Here is a 20,027-nt window from a genome sequence, read left to right as displayed (position 1 = left end):
ATAATCAGCTTATATATAGGTACAAACCAGAATGAACAAGTTTGGGAATAAACACGTATGTCATAGGATAAGCGTACAAATCAAAGGATGAAAGCAGAAGTGCCCCTGCCTGCCCACTACAAACACTCTGTGCACCACGGTCTCTCTGGCCAGCACCAGCCCTTAAAAGCCAGGTGCAAGGTCCAAAATGCAGTGACTAATTTGATGTGGAGGAAGGGGATGGGGAGGGAGAGGGTGGCAATTAGAGAAAGCTTTGTAAAGCGGTGATCTTTGAGCTGAGTTTTAGAAAATGAAGGAAGAGATTTCCATATAGACAAGGATGGTACAGGGCCTTCTGATCAGGCGAATGAGCAAGGCACAGGCACAGAGACATGAAATAACCTAGCATGCATGGGCACCATAAACTTTTCGGCATTGCTGCCATCTGCAGTGCACAACGGGAGCAGGAGATGGCAGGCGATGAGGCAGGGCCAGCTCCTCATCTGCTTGATATTTTAGAACCTGCTTCTGGTTGGTATAGAGACCAGAGACTGGAGAAGGGGCTGGGTGGAAAGATGGACGGCCAGCTAGGAAAGTTGCAGACATGTGGTGGTCCAGGGTGGTGGCAGTGGGCATGCAGAGCAACGGATGGAGTCCAGTGACAGCCAGGCTGCCGACCTGATAGGACCTGGTGACACAGGGATGTGAGTGGTAACAGAAAGGGAGGTGGCTTTCTGGGACCTTCACAGGCACCTGTCTGACATCTCTGTGCCTGGAATACCCTTCCTGCTGCTCAAATGCACAGTGTCTCTGGCACCTGGCACTGTGCCCAGGATACTGGAGACTCAAAAACTGTTGCAGAAACGAATGGATGAATATACGCTTTGTGGCCTAAAAGGATGATACAACTGAGAAACAGGTAATAATCTACTTTGGGCTGAAGTCAAAGTTTTTGTTCAATATCCCAAGCAAATATGGCTGGAGGGGCTGTGTAATTGAGGTTCCTGGAAGCACTGAATAAAGGACTGACAAAATACTAGGTGTTTCATACGTTCGTTTATTGAACACCCATTAAGTGCCAGGAACTCTTCTAAGTATGGGGGATGAGGAGCACGGTTCTGGGGTGAAACCAAAGAAATGAAGTTTGTTGATTAAATACTAGGGAGAGTTATGATCAATGTTTAAAAATTACTTTTAATACTATAACTTCCTGGCTGTACTGTTAATTTTGTTGCTCCCATATTGTCCATATTTTGCTAGTAATGCACATCATTAAAAAATAAAAGAAGTCTGTGAACTTGTCTCGGAAAAATTGAAAAACCATGCTCCACAATCTGGGGGGAAAGGAATGCAGAGAGGAGACAACTGAAAGAGAAACAGGTGAAATCCCAGAGGCCTGAGAGCAGGGACTGAGGCACAAAAAGCCAGCTGAGACCAAACCACAGTCATGGAAATTTCAATGCAACAGTCTTTCCTTCCCAAAACTACACGTTGCCTTCCTGAGCCTCTTGACGGTGGGACAGTTTAGTTGCACAACTTGCAAAGTTCACAGAGATGAGCTGTGAATTGTAACCCCTTTACTTCATTCCCTATTCTCCAGTATTTTATCCAATAAAATGCAAGCCATTCTCTCAAAGACAGTTCAGGGTCCCCCTGACCTCAGACTGCCTGCAAAGAACAGAACCAAACTCCTAAGGTCTCGTGGATAAGATACAACGTGTTATGAGGAATCACTCTGCTTTAGCACGCGTTCCTCAGGATTCATAAAAAGTTGTTCCTGAACAGACATCACCAGAGCATAAAATGTTCACTGATCCATCCCCAGTCTTCAACAGGTGACCAATCGGGAGATGGGTGGCCCACCAGGCAAAGGCCTGGTGACAGAAAATTTTTACAACTAGCATGGAGCCCCCTTCTGCGCTGGGCATTACCCTTCTAGTTGCTGGAAGTCTGGGGGTCTGGGGGGAGCAGCCAGGGAGCACTCAAGGGGGTCAGGGTGGCAGCCGCTTATTAGCTAATATGGGAGCTATCAATAACTAGTAAGAGATAAACACCAACACTGTGTTAAGGGTCTTAGAATAGGTGTTGGCAAACTTTTTCTGTAAACAGCAAGATAGTCAATATTTTAGACTTTGTGGGTCATATGGTCATATGTCTGCCACAACTACTCAAACCTACCACTGTAGTACAAAAGCATCCAGAGATAAAACATAAATGAGTAAGTGCCTGGTTGTGTTCTAATATAACTACAAAAACAGGCGTCAGGACAGACACAGCCCACGGGCCATAGTTTGCAACTCCTGCCTTACAACACAGCAGAGCTAACAGAGCAATCAAATCTCCAACCTTAACCTCATTAGCACAGTCTTACCAACTGATTTAACAGCCACCCATGATTCTTCTGCACATGCTTGATCTTTACAGACCCCAAGGGACTGAGTTAAAGTCACCAGTCAAACTGCCCTCCCCAAGTCAAGATACTCACCCAGAAAAATCTGTAGTGAGAATTCCATAGTGGAAGATGTAGATTCGGCTGATGTGGCATATCGTAAGGTATCCCATTGCTACAAAAAAGGAATATCTGAAACCAAAAACACAGAGGCTCAGATTATTATGCATAACAATTTAATCTTCTTCCTTCCCCTCACCTCTCAACTTGAAATTAGTCGCAAAGTCCTATCTGGTCTGTCCACATCCCAGTCCCTCCCCTCCCTTCACCTCCCACCACTGCTCTGAACCCTTCATCTTTTCTCACCTGGTCCATCCACTGCAGTGGTTCTCAACTTTGGCAGCACCTTAGAATGACCTGGGGATCTTTACAAACTACAGATGTCTGGTCCCTACCCCCAGACATTCTGGTTTAATGGGTATAGGATGCACCTGGCAGGTGTAATTCCAATGTGCAGCCAGAGCTGAGAACCACTGACCTGCAAGATCTTGTGCTCAGATTCTGATCTTTACAAACCATCACACTTACACGATGATCTTTAGTAAAACACAACTCATCACCATGTGCCGACCACTCCTTTTCTGACACACTTTCTTCTCTTGGCTTCCATTCTTGTTTTCTTCCCACCTCTCTGGGTAATTCTTCTACGGTTCTTGCTCAGATTATCTTCCTCTACCTACTCCCTAGTGTTAGCATTCCCAGTGCTCTGCTCAGAGCCCTCCCCGTCCATGCCTGAGGCTGCAGTTACCACCTGCTCATGGTCCCTCCCTGGCTTCCTTCAGAGTCTGGCTCTGACCACTATAGTATAAACCAGCAATACAAACACATACACACACACACACACACACACACACACACACACGCCATTCAGAACATTCATCAATTTGTAATTATAAAGATATGTGGTAATCCAATTAACTACTGTCACCCTTATGAGACTGAAAGCAAGGATGGCCATATGTTTCATTCACCAGAGCCACCTACTGTGTGTTGAATGAACAAACAACCAAATAAATATAACTTGTCTTAAAAGTCTCCAACAGATCCCACACTCTAGGAATTTTGATGTGGGATTCCAGTACACAGCATTCTAGGTACTTCACACCCTCAGCTCTACCTTTCCTTTCTGGACTCATCACCAGCCATGCTCCATGTCCACCTTATGTTCAAACTACACTGGACTGCTCACTTTCCACAATTACATCCTGCATTTTCAGGCCAGCTTTCTTTCTGCACGCTCTTTTCTCTGCCTGCAACTCCCTTCTCCATCCAATCTGGAAACTGCCTAATTATCTCCAAAATCACCTGGCTTGATCTTGCTCTATCCATCCCACCCCCACTCCCAGCACAATTCATTGCTCCATTGCCTGTTTTTCTCTAGTGCTACATGCTAACTTATAGTATTAAAATTATATGTATCTGCTTCCCCAGCTCATTGTGACCTTGAGCATCCCAACCTTTGACCATAGGAGGGGTTCACTTACTATTAGTTGGAAGGAGCTGAAATGAGTATATTAAACACTTTAAATGGTTCAGGAGCTCATCAGAAACAGACATAAATTCAAGGTATAACTTTTAAACATGGGTCATAAAACAGGGAAGATACATATTCTGATATTAAATTATACTGAAATTCACAAATTCACATTAAAATAATTCATGAAGACTAGATCGACCTAAGGAACAGTAACGGAGGGATAATAAAAATTCATTTGGTAGCAAGGGAGAGCCAGATAAGAATGGGAAGGAAACTCTCAACTATAGCAATATTTATATTAATTATATTATATTAATATTAAGGTAATTAATATTAATATATTATATTAATATGGTTTATAGTTCTGTAAACTCTAAAGCGCTATATAACTTTACCTCTCCTTACCATTATTTGCAAACAAAGACTTTACTACACAAAAAAGATTTTTCCCTACCTTGGGTTCATCCTTAACCCTTCCCAAACCAAGAAGATGATGAACAAAGCAAATGACTAAGAAAAAACAACTCCCATAAGAGCTGAAGCAGAAGTAGAATGGACCTAGGCCTTTTTGCCTCCAGCACCGGTTCACGCAGCTCAAGGCAGAAGCACAAAGCAAATTCAAAAGAGATTCTTCCAGGGCCCTTTCAAATGCAGGCATGCCTGTGGCTTCCCCTTTCTCTTCCACAGGAAGGAGCTAGACCCATACCTTCCCCTGCCCCCCACCCAGAGAGAAAAACAAGGTCAATTCAATTGTTATAATAAGACCCACCTATCAAGGATGGTGCAAGTCCTGCATCCCAGTACAACAGGGCAATGCATTCATGCCCTGGACAAACCTGAAAAACCGAAAGAATCCAGGAGTGCTAAAGGGAGCATGTATTCTGGAGACAGACCAACATGAGTTCAAATCCCAGCATTGGCAAAACTAATCTGTGGTGTAAGAAGTCAGGATAGTGGTTATTTCAGGAAGGAGGAATTTCGTAGAGATTGGGACATGAGCGACAGTAATATTCTACTAATTGACCTGGGTGGTGGTTACATGGGTGTATTTGCTTTGTGAAAATTCATTGAACCGTATATCTATTTACCTCTCTGAGCTTTCATTTCCTCATCTCAGGAAAAAAAAATCTCAGAGTTGTCCTAGAAAGAATATATTTGCAATAATAACATGAAATGTATATTAACACATTTATATATAATATATTCAATGATTATTAAATGATATAGTAAATAAAAGTTTACATGTTAGAAACAATGAAATATGGGGGCCAGTCCCGTGGCTGAGTGGTTAAGTTTGCGCGCTCCGCTTTGGCGGCCCGGCGTTTCGCCGGTTTGGATCCTGGGTGCGAACGTGGCACCACTCATCACGCCATGCTTAAGCGGCATCCCACATGCCACAACCAGAGGCGCTCACAACTAGAATCTACAACTACGTACTGGGGGGCTTTGAGGAGAAGAAGAAGAAAAAAAAAAGATTGGCAACAGGTGTTAGCTTAGGTGCCAATCTTAAAAAAAAAAAAACTGAAATCGTAATATATTTAAAAGAGCCTGGCTTAGCACTGGCATAAAGCAGGTACTCCAAAATTGATAAATGCATCACCAAGTTCTCACACAAGGCCTCTGTCCTAGGAGATACTAACTATATTCTGCTCCAGTTGGTTCATATAGGATAGATTCATGCCTCTGACTTCTGCCCAACGTAGTGGCTTGGGAAGGAAACAGAGGTGGTACTCCAAGAACTCTCTAGACAAGTCCTGAATAACAACAATCAGTCCAGAAAAGGGTTAGTTCCACCTGGCAACAAATACTAATCTTGCCCCCCGCTATTCCTGTGGACACAACTCTTATAACTGGCTCAGTAAAGGGAAAAAGAGAACAATTCACAAAGAATCATGAAATCCTGGTCTTGAGGAGAACTTAAGTTCAAACTTCCACAAACCCCATGTTTTATTAGTGGGAAATGTGATGTACAGAGAAACTGCGTGACTTGTCTGAACCCACACGGCTAGAAAGAACCAGATTTCCTGACTCCTGTCTAATGCTTTTTCCCTGCATCAATAGGAAACAACTGCCATCCATCGGGAACTGTGAACCGCTCCCCACATCTGCGGTTCTGGCAAACGCACAGGCAAAGACGGAGGGGAAGAACTTGCTCTGGCATCCTTTCTTTGTGGTCTTATGACACAGCCCTCTGCTACCACAATATTATTGCAGTGAAATAGTCATCGCCTGTCTGTAAACTGCTCGGCTCTGCCAAAGCTGGAGAATTCCATTCCTGGCCAGAGACGAACACAGCAAACCTGGGCTGGTATGGGACAAGTATGCATGCAAGTTCTTGACCCTCTGAAAATCAGACTATACCCCATGAGCATCACCAGTGTGGGTAGAGCTGTCAAATTATGATTTGTGAGGTAGTTGGAAATGTGCTTGCTATAGAGATGCAACAACATTTTTATTCATCATTTAATTGTTTCCAAAATCGAGTTTAGGAAAAGCCACGCATTTTCGCTCCCCACTAAAAAGGGCATTTTGTCATAATATGAAGCATTTCCCAAATCCATTCTTGCCAATTTAGAAATATGGATTTCCTATTTCCCTTCTGAAGGAATGACGCTATCCCCTTCAAGGAGGGCACTTAGAAGAGAGATGATCAGAACTAAATTTTCACAGCTCACTTGGATACGAAGTTGAATGACTACTAAAATGTAAAAGCATGCAAAAATATTTTCCCTTGAAAACCAGAAATTTACTTTAAGTCATTACAAGATTATACACTGAAAAGTTAAATTTCAATGCTTTTAAGAAGGAAAACTATGGTGCCAATAGTCTTATTATTAATCAAAGAGCTTTCTGAAGCTGAAATAAGGCATCTGCTTTTTCAGAGAAGCTATCAGAAAAGAAGTAGAAAAACGGTAAATGTCTTTTCAAAGATATTTGATTATTCATTCCATCAATATTTATGGAGCCATTACTTGTGCCAGGTATTGTTCTAGGCTCTGAGGATGCAACAGTGAACAAAAGAGAAAAGGCTTTGTTTTCACCAGGCTTACACTCCAGTGTTACTGAAAGGCAGAATTAATACTGAGGTTTCAGCAAGACCATGGGAAACAGAGACAACGCAAAACAAACATCCCAGGTATCTTAACTGACCATCCAAGCATGTAGCCTTCAAGGTAGAATTAAATTACTTCTGTACTTTGAAATCAAAATATCATAGTAAGAAATTTATTGTACATATTTAAAGTATACAGTTTTTTATGTTAGAAATTAATTTATTTAACTAATCTAAAAGAATTCCATTGAGATAATATTTGAGACGGTCTTTGAAGAATGGGAGGTATTTTGACAGGTGGGAACGGGAATTGGAGTTATATTTTAGATGGAGGATATAGCTTGAACAGAAAGCCATTGATGGGAGGGTATGGTATGTATTTGAGAAATATAAGTATTTCCAAGTGATTAGAACAAATGGTAGATATATAAAAACTAATTAGGAAAGATAGGTTGGAATTACAGCATGGACTATCTTGAATATGAAAATAATTTGGTAAAGCAGTAGAGAGCTCCTCAAATTTTCAGGAAGTAGAGGAATATGATCAGACCTGTGCTTTAGAATTGCAGTCTCTAAAGGGGTGTGTGCATAAGCAGGGCTTGGCCATCACATTGCAATGGGATAGTGAAGAAAATATTAGAACTTCTTTTATTTGTTTTTAATCTACAATATTAAAATATTGAGCTTTGTAATACTTAATATATGGGTTGCTCTGGCACTCACATTTGGTCTGTGTGTCATATGGTCCCATGTCGCATATCGTCAGTAAAGCATCCTTAGGGAAGTGTGGAGATTTCAAACCAGTGGGGATGACAATGCACCCCTTATTCCTTCTAGCTTTCAATTCACTGTTACTTATTGACATTTATGTCTACTTGGTTAGTGGATTTACGTGTTATGTTATCCAATTTTAACTAAGCTTAACTTCACAAAATGGATGAATGTTTTACAAAAAAAGTTGATCATCCTTTTTTTTCCATTGAAGATTTTCTTTTTCAGATGTACATCATAATATATTTCGAATTCTGTGTAGATTACATCACGTTCACCACCCAAAAACTAATTATTGTCCATCACCTTGCATGTGAGCCTAATCCCCCTTTTGCCCTCCCCTGTCCCCCCTTCCCCTATGGTAACCACCAACCCAATCTCTGTTGCTATGTGTTTGTTTTTCGTTGTTTTTATCTTCTACTTATGGTATTTGACTTTCTCCCTCTGCCTTATTTCATTTAGCATAATACCCTCAAGGACCATCCATGTTGTCACAAATGGCTGGATTTCCTCATTTCTTATGGCTGAGTAGTATTCCTTTGTGTATAAATACTACATCTTCTTTATCCATTCGTCCCTTGATGGGCACCTAGGTTGCTTCCAAGTCTTGGCTGTTGTGAATAATGCTGCAGTGAACATAGGGGTGCATGTATCTTTATGCCTTTGCGTTTTCAAGTTCTTTGGAGAAATACCCAGCAATGGGATAGCTGGATCATATGGTAGATCTATTCTTAATTTTCTGAGGATACTCCATACTGCTTTCCATTGTGGCTGCATCAGTTTGCACTCCCACCAGCAGTGTATGAGGGTTCCCTTCTCTCCACATCCTCTCCAACAATTGTTGTTTCCTGTCTTGTTGATTATAGCCATTCTGACCAGAGTGAGGCGATATCTCACTGTAGTTTTGATTTGCATCTCCCTGATAGTTAATGATGTTGAACATCTTTTCATGTGTGTGTTGGCCATCTGTATATCTTCTTTGGAGAAATCTCTGTTCAGATCTTTTGCCCATTTTTTAAATTAGATTGTTGGTTTTTTTGTTGTTGAGATGTATGAGTTCTTTGGATATTTTGGATAGTAACCCCTTATCTGTTATATGGTTTGCAAATATCCTCTCCCAATTGTTAGCTTGTCTTTTCATTTTGTTGATGGTTTCCTTTGCTATGCAGAAGCTTTTTAGTTTGATGTAGTCCCATTTGTTCACTTTTTCTTTTGTTTCCCTTGTGCAATCAGACATTGTACTTGAAAATAAGACCAATGTCAAAGAGCATACTGCCTATGTTTTCTTCTAGAAGTTTCATGGTTTCAGGTCTTACATTCAAGTCTTTAATCCATTTTGAGTTGATTTTTGTGCATGGTGTAAGATAATGGTCTACTTTCATTCTTTTGCATGTGGCTGTCCAGTTTTCCCAACACCATTTATTGAAGAGACTCTCCTTTCTCCAATGTATGTTCTTGGCTCCCTTGTCAAATATTAGCTGTCCATAAATGTGTGGGTTTATTTCTGGGCTCTCGATTCTGTTCCATTGATTTGTGTGTCTGTTTTTGTGCCAGTACCATGCTGTTTTGGTTACTATAGCTTTGTAGCATATTTTGAAAACAGGGAGTAGGTACCTCCAGCTTTGTTCTTTTTCCTCAGGATTCCTTTGGCTATTTGGGGTCTTTGTTGTTCCACATAAATTTTAGGATTCTTTGTTCTATTTCTGTGAAAAATGTTGTTGGAACTTTGATAGGGATTGCATTGAATCTATAGTTTGCTTTGGGAAGTATGGACATTTTAACTATGTTAATTCTTCCAATCCAAGAGTACAGAATATCTTTCCATTTCTTTGTGTCTTCTTCAATTTCTTTCAAAAATGTTTTCTAGTTTTTGGTGTACAGATCTTTCACCTCTTTGGTTAAGTTTACTCCTAGGTATTTTATTCTTTTTGTTGCAATTATATATGGGATTTAAAGTATACAAAGTTTTGACATATGTACACACCCAGGAAACCACAGCCAAATTGAAGATAACGGACATATCCATACCCCTCCAAGTTTCTTCATGCCTCTTTGTGATCCCCTTCACATCTCCCCACACCAGCCCACCCCAGGCAACTTCTGCTCTGATTTCTGTCACTACAGATTAGTTTGCATTTTGAGAATAGAATTTGTGTGGCTTCTTTCATTCGGCATATTTATTTTGAGATTCATCCATGTAATTGTGTGTACCAATCATTCATTCCTTTTTATGGCTGAGTAGTATTCCATTTCACCATTCCATTCACCATTTTGGTAAATATTTGGGTTGTTTCCACTTTGGAACTATCACCAATATCGGTCAATAGAGCTGCCGAATTCTGATATATTCTTTTTCCCCTGAGACCCAATTTGCATACCACCTTTTTCATAAAGCTTTCTCTGAAGACTCCCAGCATTTAGGGCTCCCCATCCCCCCTAACATCCCAGAGAACTTAGGACACACCACTGTGACAAAGGGGGAAGGTACCCCCTTTACCCCAGAAATAACATGTCAAAGATCAGGACAAACCTCACCTTGCACTGTTCATTCCCAGGGTCTTACCTGTGAATATTGGATACGCTTGCAGTGACCATGATTCCATAGCACATTAACACCAGCACAAAAAGATGTACAGAGTACCTTTAAGACATCACAGGGGGGAAGGAGGAACACTGAATACATTTTGTATTAACATACCTATTGGCCACCCATACTGCTACTCCACCTCCACCCCCTGCCAAAAAGCAAGTGATCTGTTAACTCATGTTTATGTAAGAGAAAAGAAATCAAGTACTTTTGTTCTATGTAATTAAGACATTATATCTTGAAATGACACTAGGAAGTTACGCCATAGTCTGCCAACTGCAGCACTAGTAATGTCAGGAATCCAGAAACGGAATGCTTATACTTTCTCATATATACAATTGACAGTCTGGAAGAGAGTTCTTTCTTTCTTCAGGACTTTTTTAAAACCGAGCTGCCCCAGATACCAAGACTTTCACCTGGTGGCTGATTCAAAATACTCATCACCCTTTCCCAAATTTTTGTTGAAGGAAGAGGAGCAGTATTCTAGGACCCTGAACAAATTCACAAATTGTCTTAAGTTGGATTTCTAGAAATGCTGGTTTTTAAAATTTCTTCCCCAACAAGTGCCACTCCCAGGGTATTTGTCCAGCTTCCCTGGTAGAGAAAAGCATAATCCACAGGCTTTCTCTGTTAAAGAATAACTCCCACTGCCTAAAGCCGGACTGAAACTACCGTTCTACTCTAAGTGCAGGACTAACACCAATATCTCCAGCAGTCGTGCAAGAAAAACACCAATATCTACAACGGTTAGGAAAGTCTCCCGGTCAGAAAATAAAACCTCATAACATTCCATTTACATGACCCAGGGGACATGAGTAAAGGTTTAAGAAAAAATTCGCCGTACTTGTTAGGCTTGTTCTGAGCAGATTGTGGTTAATATCTTACAGGGCTGGTGCTGGGGTAACACACCACCTTCTAATGGGGAGTCAGTTTCTTGGTTCCAGGTTCTTACAGTAAATGGAGATTCCTGCAACATCCCCCGTATTTTACAATAAGACTAAATATACTTCTTTCCTTAGTGTCTGGGAAATGCCAAAAATATTGCCACAAAACACCCAAATGATAAAGACCAGAATTTATGAGGCTCATACTCACCAGCCAAAACAAAAGATGACAAAATAGATGCCAAAAATGGTGGCGAATGCGTGCCGGACATCGGGACTGGTCTTACCAGGACTTAAGTAGATGCGAAACCAGAAAGCAGCAAGCAAAGCAAAGAGCTGGCATGCCACAAAATTCACCTATATGGGAAAAAAAGAGAATCAAAATCTTTACTGTTTTGCCTGTGTGCGAATTTTCTCTACTTTTTTCAGATTTCCACATCCAGGCGCATCTCAGACTTGGATATGGATTTTTTTCTCAGTAGCGTTCACTTGGAGGAAGTGCAAGAGACTGAACAGATAACCACAACCTCATCTGATATAAGTGAAGAATTCAAAGGTTTCTTTTTTCTTTTTTTTTTAGGAAGATTAGCCCTGAGCTAACTGCTGCCAATCCTCCTCTTTTTGCTGAGGAAGACTGGCCCTGAGCTAACATCTGTGCCCATCTTCCTCTACTTTATGTGTGGGACGCCTGCCGCAGCATGGCTTGCCAAGCCGTGCCATGTCCACACCCAGGATCTGAACCCGCGAATCCCGGGCCGCCGAAGCGGAACTTAACCCGCACTTAACCGCTGCCCCACCTGGCTGGGCCTCAATGGTTTCTTTTCCAATCATTTAAGACTAGCCAAGGTTGCTTTTCCACCCACAAACAGGGACTTTTCAGTGTAAAGGGCCCTTAGCTGACTGTTAAGAGCAGCTGGCTGGGTCTCTTCCCCGTCTCCCCCAGCACGATCCTAAGAAAGAATGTGTTCTTTTAGAGATGCAAATGAATCAGATCAATGAAGCTCCCCTCATTCGGTACCTAAGAAACCAAGTGCTTCTCCAATGTAATCATCAGCTGTTTTCTGACTCTAATTTTCCTCATGTTAAATTAACACCATATAAGCAAGAGCATTGCTCAAATTCAAGGTGTGACACTAAAGATCCACAAAAAACGAAACAGCCCTGCGTTAAACTTCCAATGCCAACCCTCTCCAGTTATGCAAAATAGGCACCAAATTTCCCTAGAGAAAATCTCAATGATCTATCACTCAAAAAAATTTTACCTAAAAGAAAATACAAAATAATTCCCTGATACCCCTGGAAAGACCAGCTGATTTAACAAAAAAACCAAAATACATTAAGTCGTTTAACCATTAATGAAAACTGGAAAAGTAGTTTAAACTTTTCAGAGCATTCAGGATGAAAACTTCAGTATCAATTCGCTTTCGGAAATGCACTTAATTAAAAGATATGGAGGATATAAATATCTGAACAGACCGTTGACATCAACCTCGGCAGTTTTTCACACAACAACAAACTGTAGCTCTTGGTGAAATTCATTAGGGCTGGGGGTAGCAGTTATCAGCTCCACCTGAGCTCTTTTTGTTTTCCGGATAAAAAACAAGAATACTTTGGACGCCCTATAATTCATAGAAAATAATACTTTCAGGGAATTTTTTGTTTCGCTTTTAAAAATTAACTGTGCTGAGTTTCCCTTCTATTTAGAAATCATTCTTCACCAATCTTTCCAAAAACTTACTCCCGCCACTGCCCACCCTCACATTCTACCTCAAAAGGCAGAGAGAAGGTGAACTGTGATCCCATCCTGCATAATTTGGTCAAATCTTTTTATATAGCCTAAATGCCCAACCAACAACTCACACACACACACACAGAGAAAAATAATCCTCTTAGCAAGGTTCAAAATGGAAAGGAATTGGCAACGGGGAAGTCAAAGTTATGACTACGTATGATTGTATGATCATTCAGTTATGATCAGTTGTGTAGGCAATCCATCACACATTCTTTCATTCTCTCAGCCTAGGGACCAGCCCACAGCCACAGCGGAACACAGTGACTCAGGAGAGCAACCAAGAGGAAATGTGCTCCATTCCTTTTGGTTGGCCAGTAGTTATCGAGCATCCCTGCACATGATTCAGAGGATAGAGCAGTGGTTCTTAAGAATGTGATCCCCAGACCAGCAGCATCAGCATCACCTGGAAACTTGTTAGAAATGCACATTCTCGGGTCCCAACTCACACCTAGCAAAATAGACTTTCCCAGGGTGGGCCCAGAAATCTGTGTTTTCACAGGCTCCCCAAGTGATTGTGATGCACACTTAAGTTTGAGAACCACTGGGACAGAGGAGAAAGAAGGCATGATCCCCGCCTTCAGGAACTTATAATCTAAATGGAAAAGAGCACAGATAACCTCCAAGTAATTGTGAAGTAACATTAACATTGTGTGAATTTATTACAGTATTATTATATTCTTACAGTATGTGCCCTTTAGATCCAAAGCAAATAACAAGAAGTTTCACGGTTAAGGAGGGATGAGACTCAGGCAGACAATCAGGAAAACTGTTGAAATAGGTAAAAAAGGAGGGAGGCTAAGGACATTAAAAATACTGCTGCCTGGGTCCTATCCTCAATCATTCTGACTTAACTGGCCTGGCAGCAGGGCTTTCCAGAGAGGTCAGGTGATTCTAAGATGCAGGCAAGATGGAGACCTCCTAGTTTAGAAGCACAGAGACCTACCGAGGCAGCCACGAAGAGCTGGGCTTCTCCAGAGGGAAGAAAAACACAAAGGACAGGAAGATTGGAAGGTGAAAGCTCTGGGGCAGGGATGAGGCGGAATAGATTTATGAGTGATCAAAGCATGGTGACTATCACTCGGCCAGCCCAGGCCTCCTCAGCCTTCTGTCAGTCTCCTGAGCTGAGTTTGTCTTCTTTAAGACCCCTTCAAACCTACCTCCAAGGAAGAGAGGGCCTCACCATCGGAAAACCACATCTGATCTTGTGGCCCTAGCAACTGAAAAGGAGGCAAGAAAGATTCACTTGGTCCTTGAAGCAATCGGCCATTTTTCAGTCACCATAATAGAATGTGGAGCCGACAGAATGCCCTAGTTCTGACACTAAGATGTCAGCTGGGCATACGTAATTCATTGATCAGTTCCACAAACATTTACTGGTTGACTGTATTTGCCAGAGACTGGGGACAGTGAGCAAGACACTGTCACTACCCTCAAGTCAAGAAGAGGTGACTTACATGCTCTGGGTTTCAGTTCCTTTTTTTGCAAAATGTGTGCTTTCGGTGAACTTGTCTCTAACGTCCCTTCTGGCTCTAATGGTCTCTGATTCTATATCTAACCCAAATCCTTTCCCTTAACTGTTAACGGTAAAGTGCCTAAACACATGACTGCTATGGATTAAAAGCTTCCCCCAACACACAGACACAACCCACTCCCTCACCCTCTTCCCAGGAGTGGGTCATGGATGGCTAGCTGAATGTACCATGGCAAACGGCTCCAAGGCAAAAGTGGAAACACACAACAGCATCACTTAGTTCTAGCAGCAGGGTTCTAGCAGAAATGCTTCTCGATTACCACATGTACATCTTAAAAGGTACAGGCTGAACCACAATCAGATACCACTTCACACCCATTAGGATGGCTATTACTTTAACAAAAACAAAGTACTAAGCATTGTGGTTGTAGAGAAACTGGAACCCCGTGCATCGCTATTGGGAATGTAAAATGGCACAGCTGCTTTGGAAAACAGTATGGCACTTCTTCAAAAAGTTAAAAATCTAATTATATATGATCCAGCAATTCCACTTCTGAGTATATACCCAAAAGAACTGAAAGCAGAGTCTTGAATAGATATTTGTCCACCCATGTTCACAGCAGCATTATTCACAATAGCCAAAAGGTGGAAGCAACCCAAATGTCCATCAGCACATGAATGGACACACAAAATGTGGTATATACATACAATGAAATATTATTCAGCCTTAAAATGGGGGAAATTCTGACACAAGCTACAACATGGATGAACCTTGAAGATATTATGCTAAGTGAAACAAGCCAGTCACAAAAGGACAAATATTGTATGATTCCACTTATATGAGTACCTAGAATAGTCAAATTCAGAGAGACTGAAAGTAGAATGGTGGTTGCCAAAGACTGAGGGATGGAAGAAATGGGGTTAGTATTTAATGGGTACAGAGTTTCAGTTTTGCGAGACGAAAAGAGTTCTGGCAATGGATGGTTGTGATGGTTGCACAACAATGTAAATGTACTTATTGCCACTGAACTGTACTATAAGCTTAAAAAATGGCTAAAATGGAAAATTTTACATTACACATATTTTACCACAATTAAAAAAAAAATACCAGCTGTAGCACGATACCAGTTTCTTCGTGTTTGCTAACTCACATCAACACTAGTAGCTGGTAGGAACTATGACCATCTCTGCTGCCATAACAACAATTCATCTAGGAACAGAATTTGATCTATGCTCCTTTCCTCTCTAAAGGGCTGACAAAACTGAAGCCATTATCTTTTTGAAATACATTCCAAAATGGGTTTGATTTGATGTACAGGAACTGCTTCCAAATAATCTTGAAGGAGTGGGGGAGAGTGAATTGAGTACAAACCAGTGGTTCTCAACTGGGGATCATTTGCCCCCCAGGGGACATCTTTGATTGTCACAATCAGAAAAGGGAGGGGGTGCTATCAGCACTTAGTGGGTAGAGGCCAGGGATACTGCTAAACGTCCTAAAAGGCAGAGGACAGCCGCCCACAACAAAGAATTTTCCGGCCCAAGATGTCAGTAGTACCAAGGTTAAGAAATCCTGGTATAGATGAAACAAGATTGGCCATGAGGTGAAAACTGTTGAAGCTGAGTGCTGGGCATATGAAAATTCACTTTACTAATCTCTCCACTTTCGTATATGTTTGAACTTTTCCATAACAAACATGTTTTAAAAATTATACACCTGTGGAAAGCAAATCACTGGCTTGGGATGATACAGATATTAAACTCCGATGACTATAAGCAGTTGAAACTGAGAAGGTCTCTTTATCCACATCGGAGAAACATCTATGTGAGTGAGGTAATATAAATAAGGACAGCAACAAACGAAAACAACAAAGGGATTGTGTCTTCCAAAACAGGAAAACCACCACCTTTTATGAAATAATCAGACTCCCATAAGAAGAGAATCAAATTATAAGAATTACAAGAGAAAAAGACCTAGCTTTAACAATAGTTAAAGTCAGTACCCCACGACCAGCAACAGATCCAGTGGTTAGGGCAAAGTCAACACACAGCCAGACTACTTGGCTGTAAGACCCAGCTCCACCACTTACTGGTGGGAGTTACAGAAGCTCACTGCATCTTGGGTCCTAGTCCACGTGATGGAGGTAATAATAGAACTACTTCACAGGGTTGTTCTGAGGACTAAAGAAAATATGTGAGATCACTTGAAACAGTGCTTGGTACGGACAAGCACTTGCTATTCATGTTACTTTACATCTACTGAACTAACACATTGTGCGCAGAATAAACTCAATATGTGGTAACTACTATTGAGCTGGTAAGAATTGGCTTCCCCAGTCAGTCTCCTCCCTGCTGTCCTGGCCCTGAGTCCCTTTCCCACCCCACATTCAGACAGTTGCCAGAGTTTTCCATGTGTTCTTTCTTCCACAGGGAGAGGCAATGCAGCTTGGGACAAAGAGTGAATCTCCAGGTTTTCCAGCTCCTGAGCAGAGTCTTATAAACCTAAAGCAGAGAGATAGCTGAGAGTCAAAGCAATCTCTGGAGATTTAGGAGAGGTATCTTTTCTTTCTTTTTAATCCTAAAAACTTGTCTTTGTAGATCAAAAGCAAAGCTGAAGAATGTCAAGCATGGAGTGTCTACTACAATCATGGAAGGAAGAAAACTTCTTAATGATGGAAAGCTTATTTTCTGCCCCAAAAATAAAGATAAAGATAGAGATAAAGATAAAGATAAATAAAGATAAAGAGTTTGGCCAGTGAGCTGAAGGAGGGATTCAGTGGAGCAGGACTAGCACGTAGACATGGGGGCAGAGAGGTGACAGCAAAGGTGCTAAGACCATAACAATGGACAGGATCCCTAGAGACATCTGGAGGAATGATGCAGGTGTCACAGGAGAAAAGACGGTTGCCTGGCTTCTCAGAATGCAGCCCGGGGAGAGGGCCAGCCCTGCAAAGAAGCACGGCTTCCAGGAGGCTGAGAGGGTGAGGAAGTCCAGGGACTGATGCATCACCCGGGCCCCTCTCCCGGGCTCTGGGAACAGCAGAGGCCAGCTGAGAGCTAAGAGGCCTGAGAAGGTCTTGCAGTTGGATCGAAGAGAACACTGAGTGTGAACCTACCACCACGAGCCATGGAAGGGGCCTCAGGGAACATCAGATGATGCAGCAGCAAGAGGCCAACACCCAGGACCACAAGGATGAGCTCCACTTGAGCAGAAGCCAGAAAGGCCCCAGCGGCACAGGGACCCGATGCCCTCACCAAGGCCATGAAGGTCTATAAACCCCTCAGGGCTTAGCTCATTTCCAGATGTAGAGGAAGACAAACCTTTAATGTAACCAGTCTTAAACTGGAAGTGAGCTGACTAAAAACTGGCAATTTAGCTTGAATACTAAATTAAGTTTAGCAGGGAAAAATTAAACAGCTACATTTTTTGCATATCTATGTCTGTGACTGCAAATTTTAAGCCCACTATTATTGCTGCTATTAGAAATGTGCACAAAAATTTTGTACAAAAAATATTGACCTCAGTATTATTTCTAGTAGCAAGAAGAAGGAATCTAAAAGTTCAACAATTAATAAAGACACTGGTTAACACACGAAACAAGTAAAGAATGCACCTCGCGTTGTAATCCCTTTCGAAAAGAATATGGTAGTATTTGCTATAAGCCATGCTTTTGACCAATTCCTGGAATTATTCATTGGATAATAAAAAGCTCAGTGCTGAAAAAAATGTTGAGGTATTATTTACAAGACAAAATGAAATAAAATATAGGACAATAGAGGGATAGTAATGAATGGGAAACCCATTCAATATAATACTAATAAAAATGAGCATTATAAACTACCTATAGTAAAGTAAAAAATATTTGCTATAACTAATAAAAAGCAGAATATAAAACCGTATGCACATTTACAACTACGTTAAAAAAAACAATAGCACCATATGGAAAAGGGAAAGATAACATGCAGAATTGAATATGGCTGTTTTATCAGGGTGATGGAATGTAGGGAAATTCTTTTTACCATTTGTAAATTCCATATGGAATTTCCCATGCACTCATCACACACACACACACACACACACACACACACACACACAGACACGGTCAGGGCGGGCACTCTTAGAAACTCATCAAAATCCTTATTTTATTCTACTTATTCTGTCCTCAAGGTTGCATTTATTAGCGCCACTACAAATAAAGTTTAGGGAGGAGTTAGTCATAAATAGAAGTCAACCTTTAAAATGTTTCATCTTAAAGAAAAACACACTTTTTATAGGCAGCAAAGTGTCAAGAGTAACAACGTGGATGGACAAAGAGAATGAAAATGCGTACCATGATGCTCTTTAATAAACCCTTCACATTTAAAAGGAACATGTGCAAAGGTTTGACTTTCCTCCTGATCCACTCCTTCAAAGCAGCAGAGAAAGCTGCACTGCCAGTCATGATCTCCAACAATGCGTGCTCCACAATTAAAGCACTGTGTGGGCCCTCATGCATAAGGAAACAGGAGAGCACAGCTGTTTTGATCAGACTCTCCAAGACAAGCAAGACTGACATAACTCGGATTCAGCAGGAGCTCAATTTCCACAGCCCTTGCAAGATTTCGAAGTCACTGAGAAGAAATAAAACACAAGCCCAAGGCTTTGACTTCTTATTTCACCAAAGCACAATAAAACTGTCCTGCCATTTTCAGATGTAAGCTTCAAATCTTTCTGCTCTAACGTGCTGCTGGAAAGGCATTCTTTGGGGATTTCTGTCCCATGACTTTCATACTCTTCCAACAAAAAAATGAACCTTGCCAGGAGCAGAAAACATTGCCTTCCACCTAATGAAGAGATGCAAGCAGGCTATTTTTAACAAATAGCAAATATTAACAGTCCAAAATGATTTCCTCCACAGTAGTTTACCAGAGGCTCACCAATGAGGCGCAGGCAACTGTCCAGCCTGGAATGCTTTTCTCAGCAACACTGCCTTATATGCTCCAAGACAAAACCAATCTAATTAAACAATTCCTTATTTAAAGGCAAGCCATTCCTCCACCACAAACAGTACTCTTTTGCATTGCCCCCTACAAATAAATGTGGCTGGGCAGGAGTATGAAAAATGCTATTCCTTTCTGTCCTACAGAACAAAAAGGGTTTGTACCACACTCTTTAGCTGCTCTGCACTTTCAAAGAGATCCTTGTTTGCCTTCATTCCAGACTCCTTGGAATGTCAGCAAGAAATGCTTCTACATCTGTCAGGAGCCTATTTTTTCCAAGTTTGCAGATAAGCAAATATTATTTAAGATTGATAATCAATGTGCATAACTTATAACCAAACAAGCTTCCAGTTGGCATTTTGTCTCATCATAACAGTAAGTGCCATTTATTGAGTGCTGACCACGTGATAAACCTGACATAAATGATTCAATTTAAGCTTTACAAGGACTTTATGAAGTAACTTACTCCCACTTTATATAGGAGGAAAATGAAAAATAAAATGTTTAAGTATAACGGCTGATTTCACAGAGCTAGTGAGTGGCAGAACCAGGGTTTAAAACCTGGCCTGAGTTCTCACCCATTATATT

At 41.2% G+C, this 20,027-nt stretch overlaps 1 protein-coding gene across 2 annotated transcripts in view; it reads right to left on the bottom strand.

Annotated features, from left to right (window-relative positions):
• The window catches only part of MBOAT1 (membrane bound O-acyltransferase domain containing 1), a 96,190-nt gene that overhangs the window by 35,080 nt on the left and 41,083 nt on the right, over window positions 1-20,027 (bottom strand). For both annotated transcript variants that reach the window (XM_046641294.1, XM_046641295.1), the window contains exons 2-4: window positions 11,411-11,556; window positions 10,292-10,369; window positions 2,465-2,560 (exon numbers count right to left, since the gene is read on the bottom strand). In XM_046641294.1, the coding sequence (XP_046497250.1) occupies window positions 2,465-2,560; window positions 10,292-10,369; window positions 11,411-11,556 (320 nt within the window). The remainder of the gene's footprint in view (window positions 1-2,464; window positions 2,561-10,291; window positions 10,370-11,410; window positions 11,557-20,027) is intronic.

Source organism: Equus quagga, chromosome 15 (assembly GCF_021613505.1).
Source record: "Equus quagga isolate Etosha38 chromosome 15, UCLA_HA_Equagga_1.0, whole genome shotgun sequence".
Taxonomy (NCBI): domain Eukaryota; kingdom Metazoa; phylum Chordata; class Mammalia; order Perissodactyla; family Equidae; genus Equus; species Equus quagga.
This window is presented reverse-complemented; position numbering and strand designations above follow the sequence as displayed.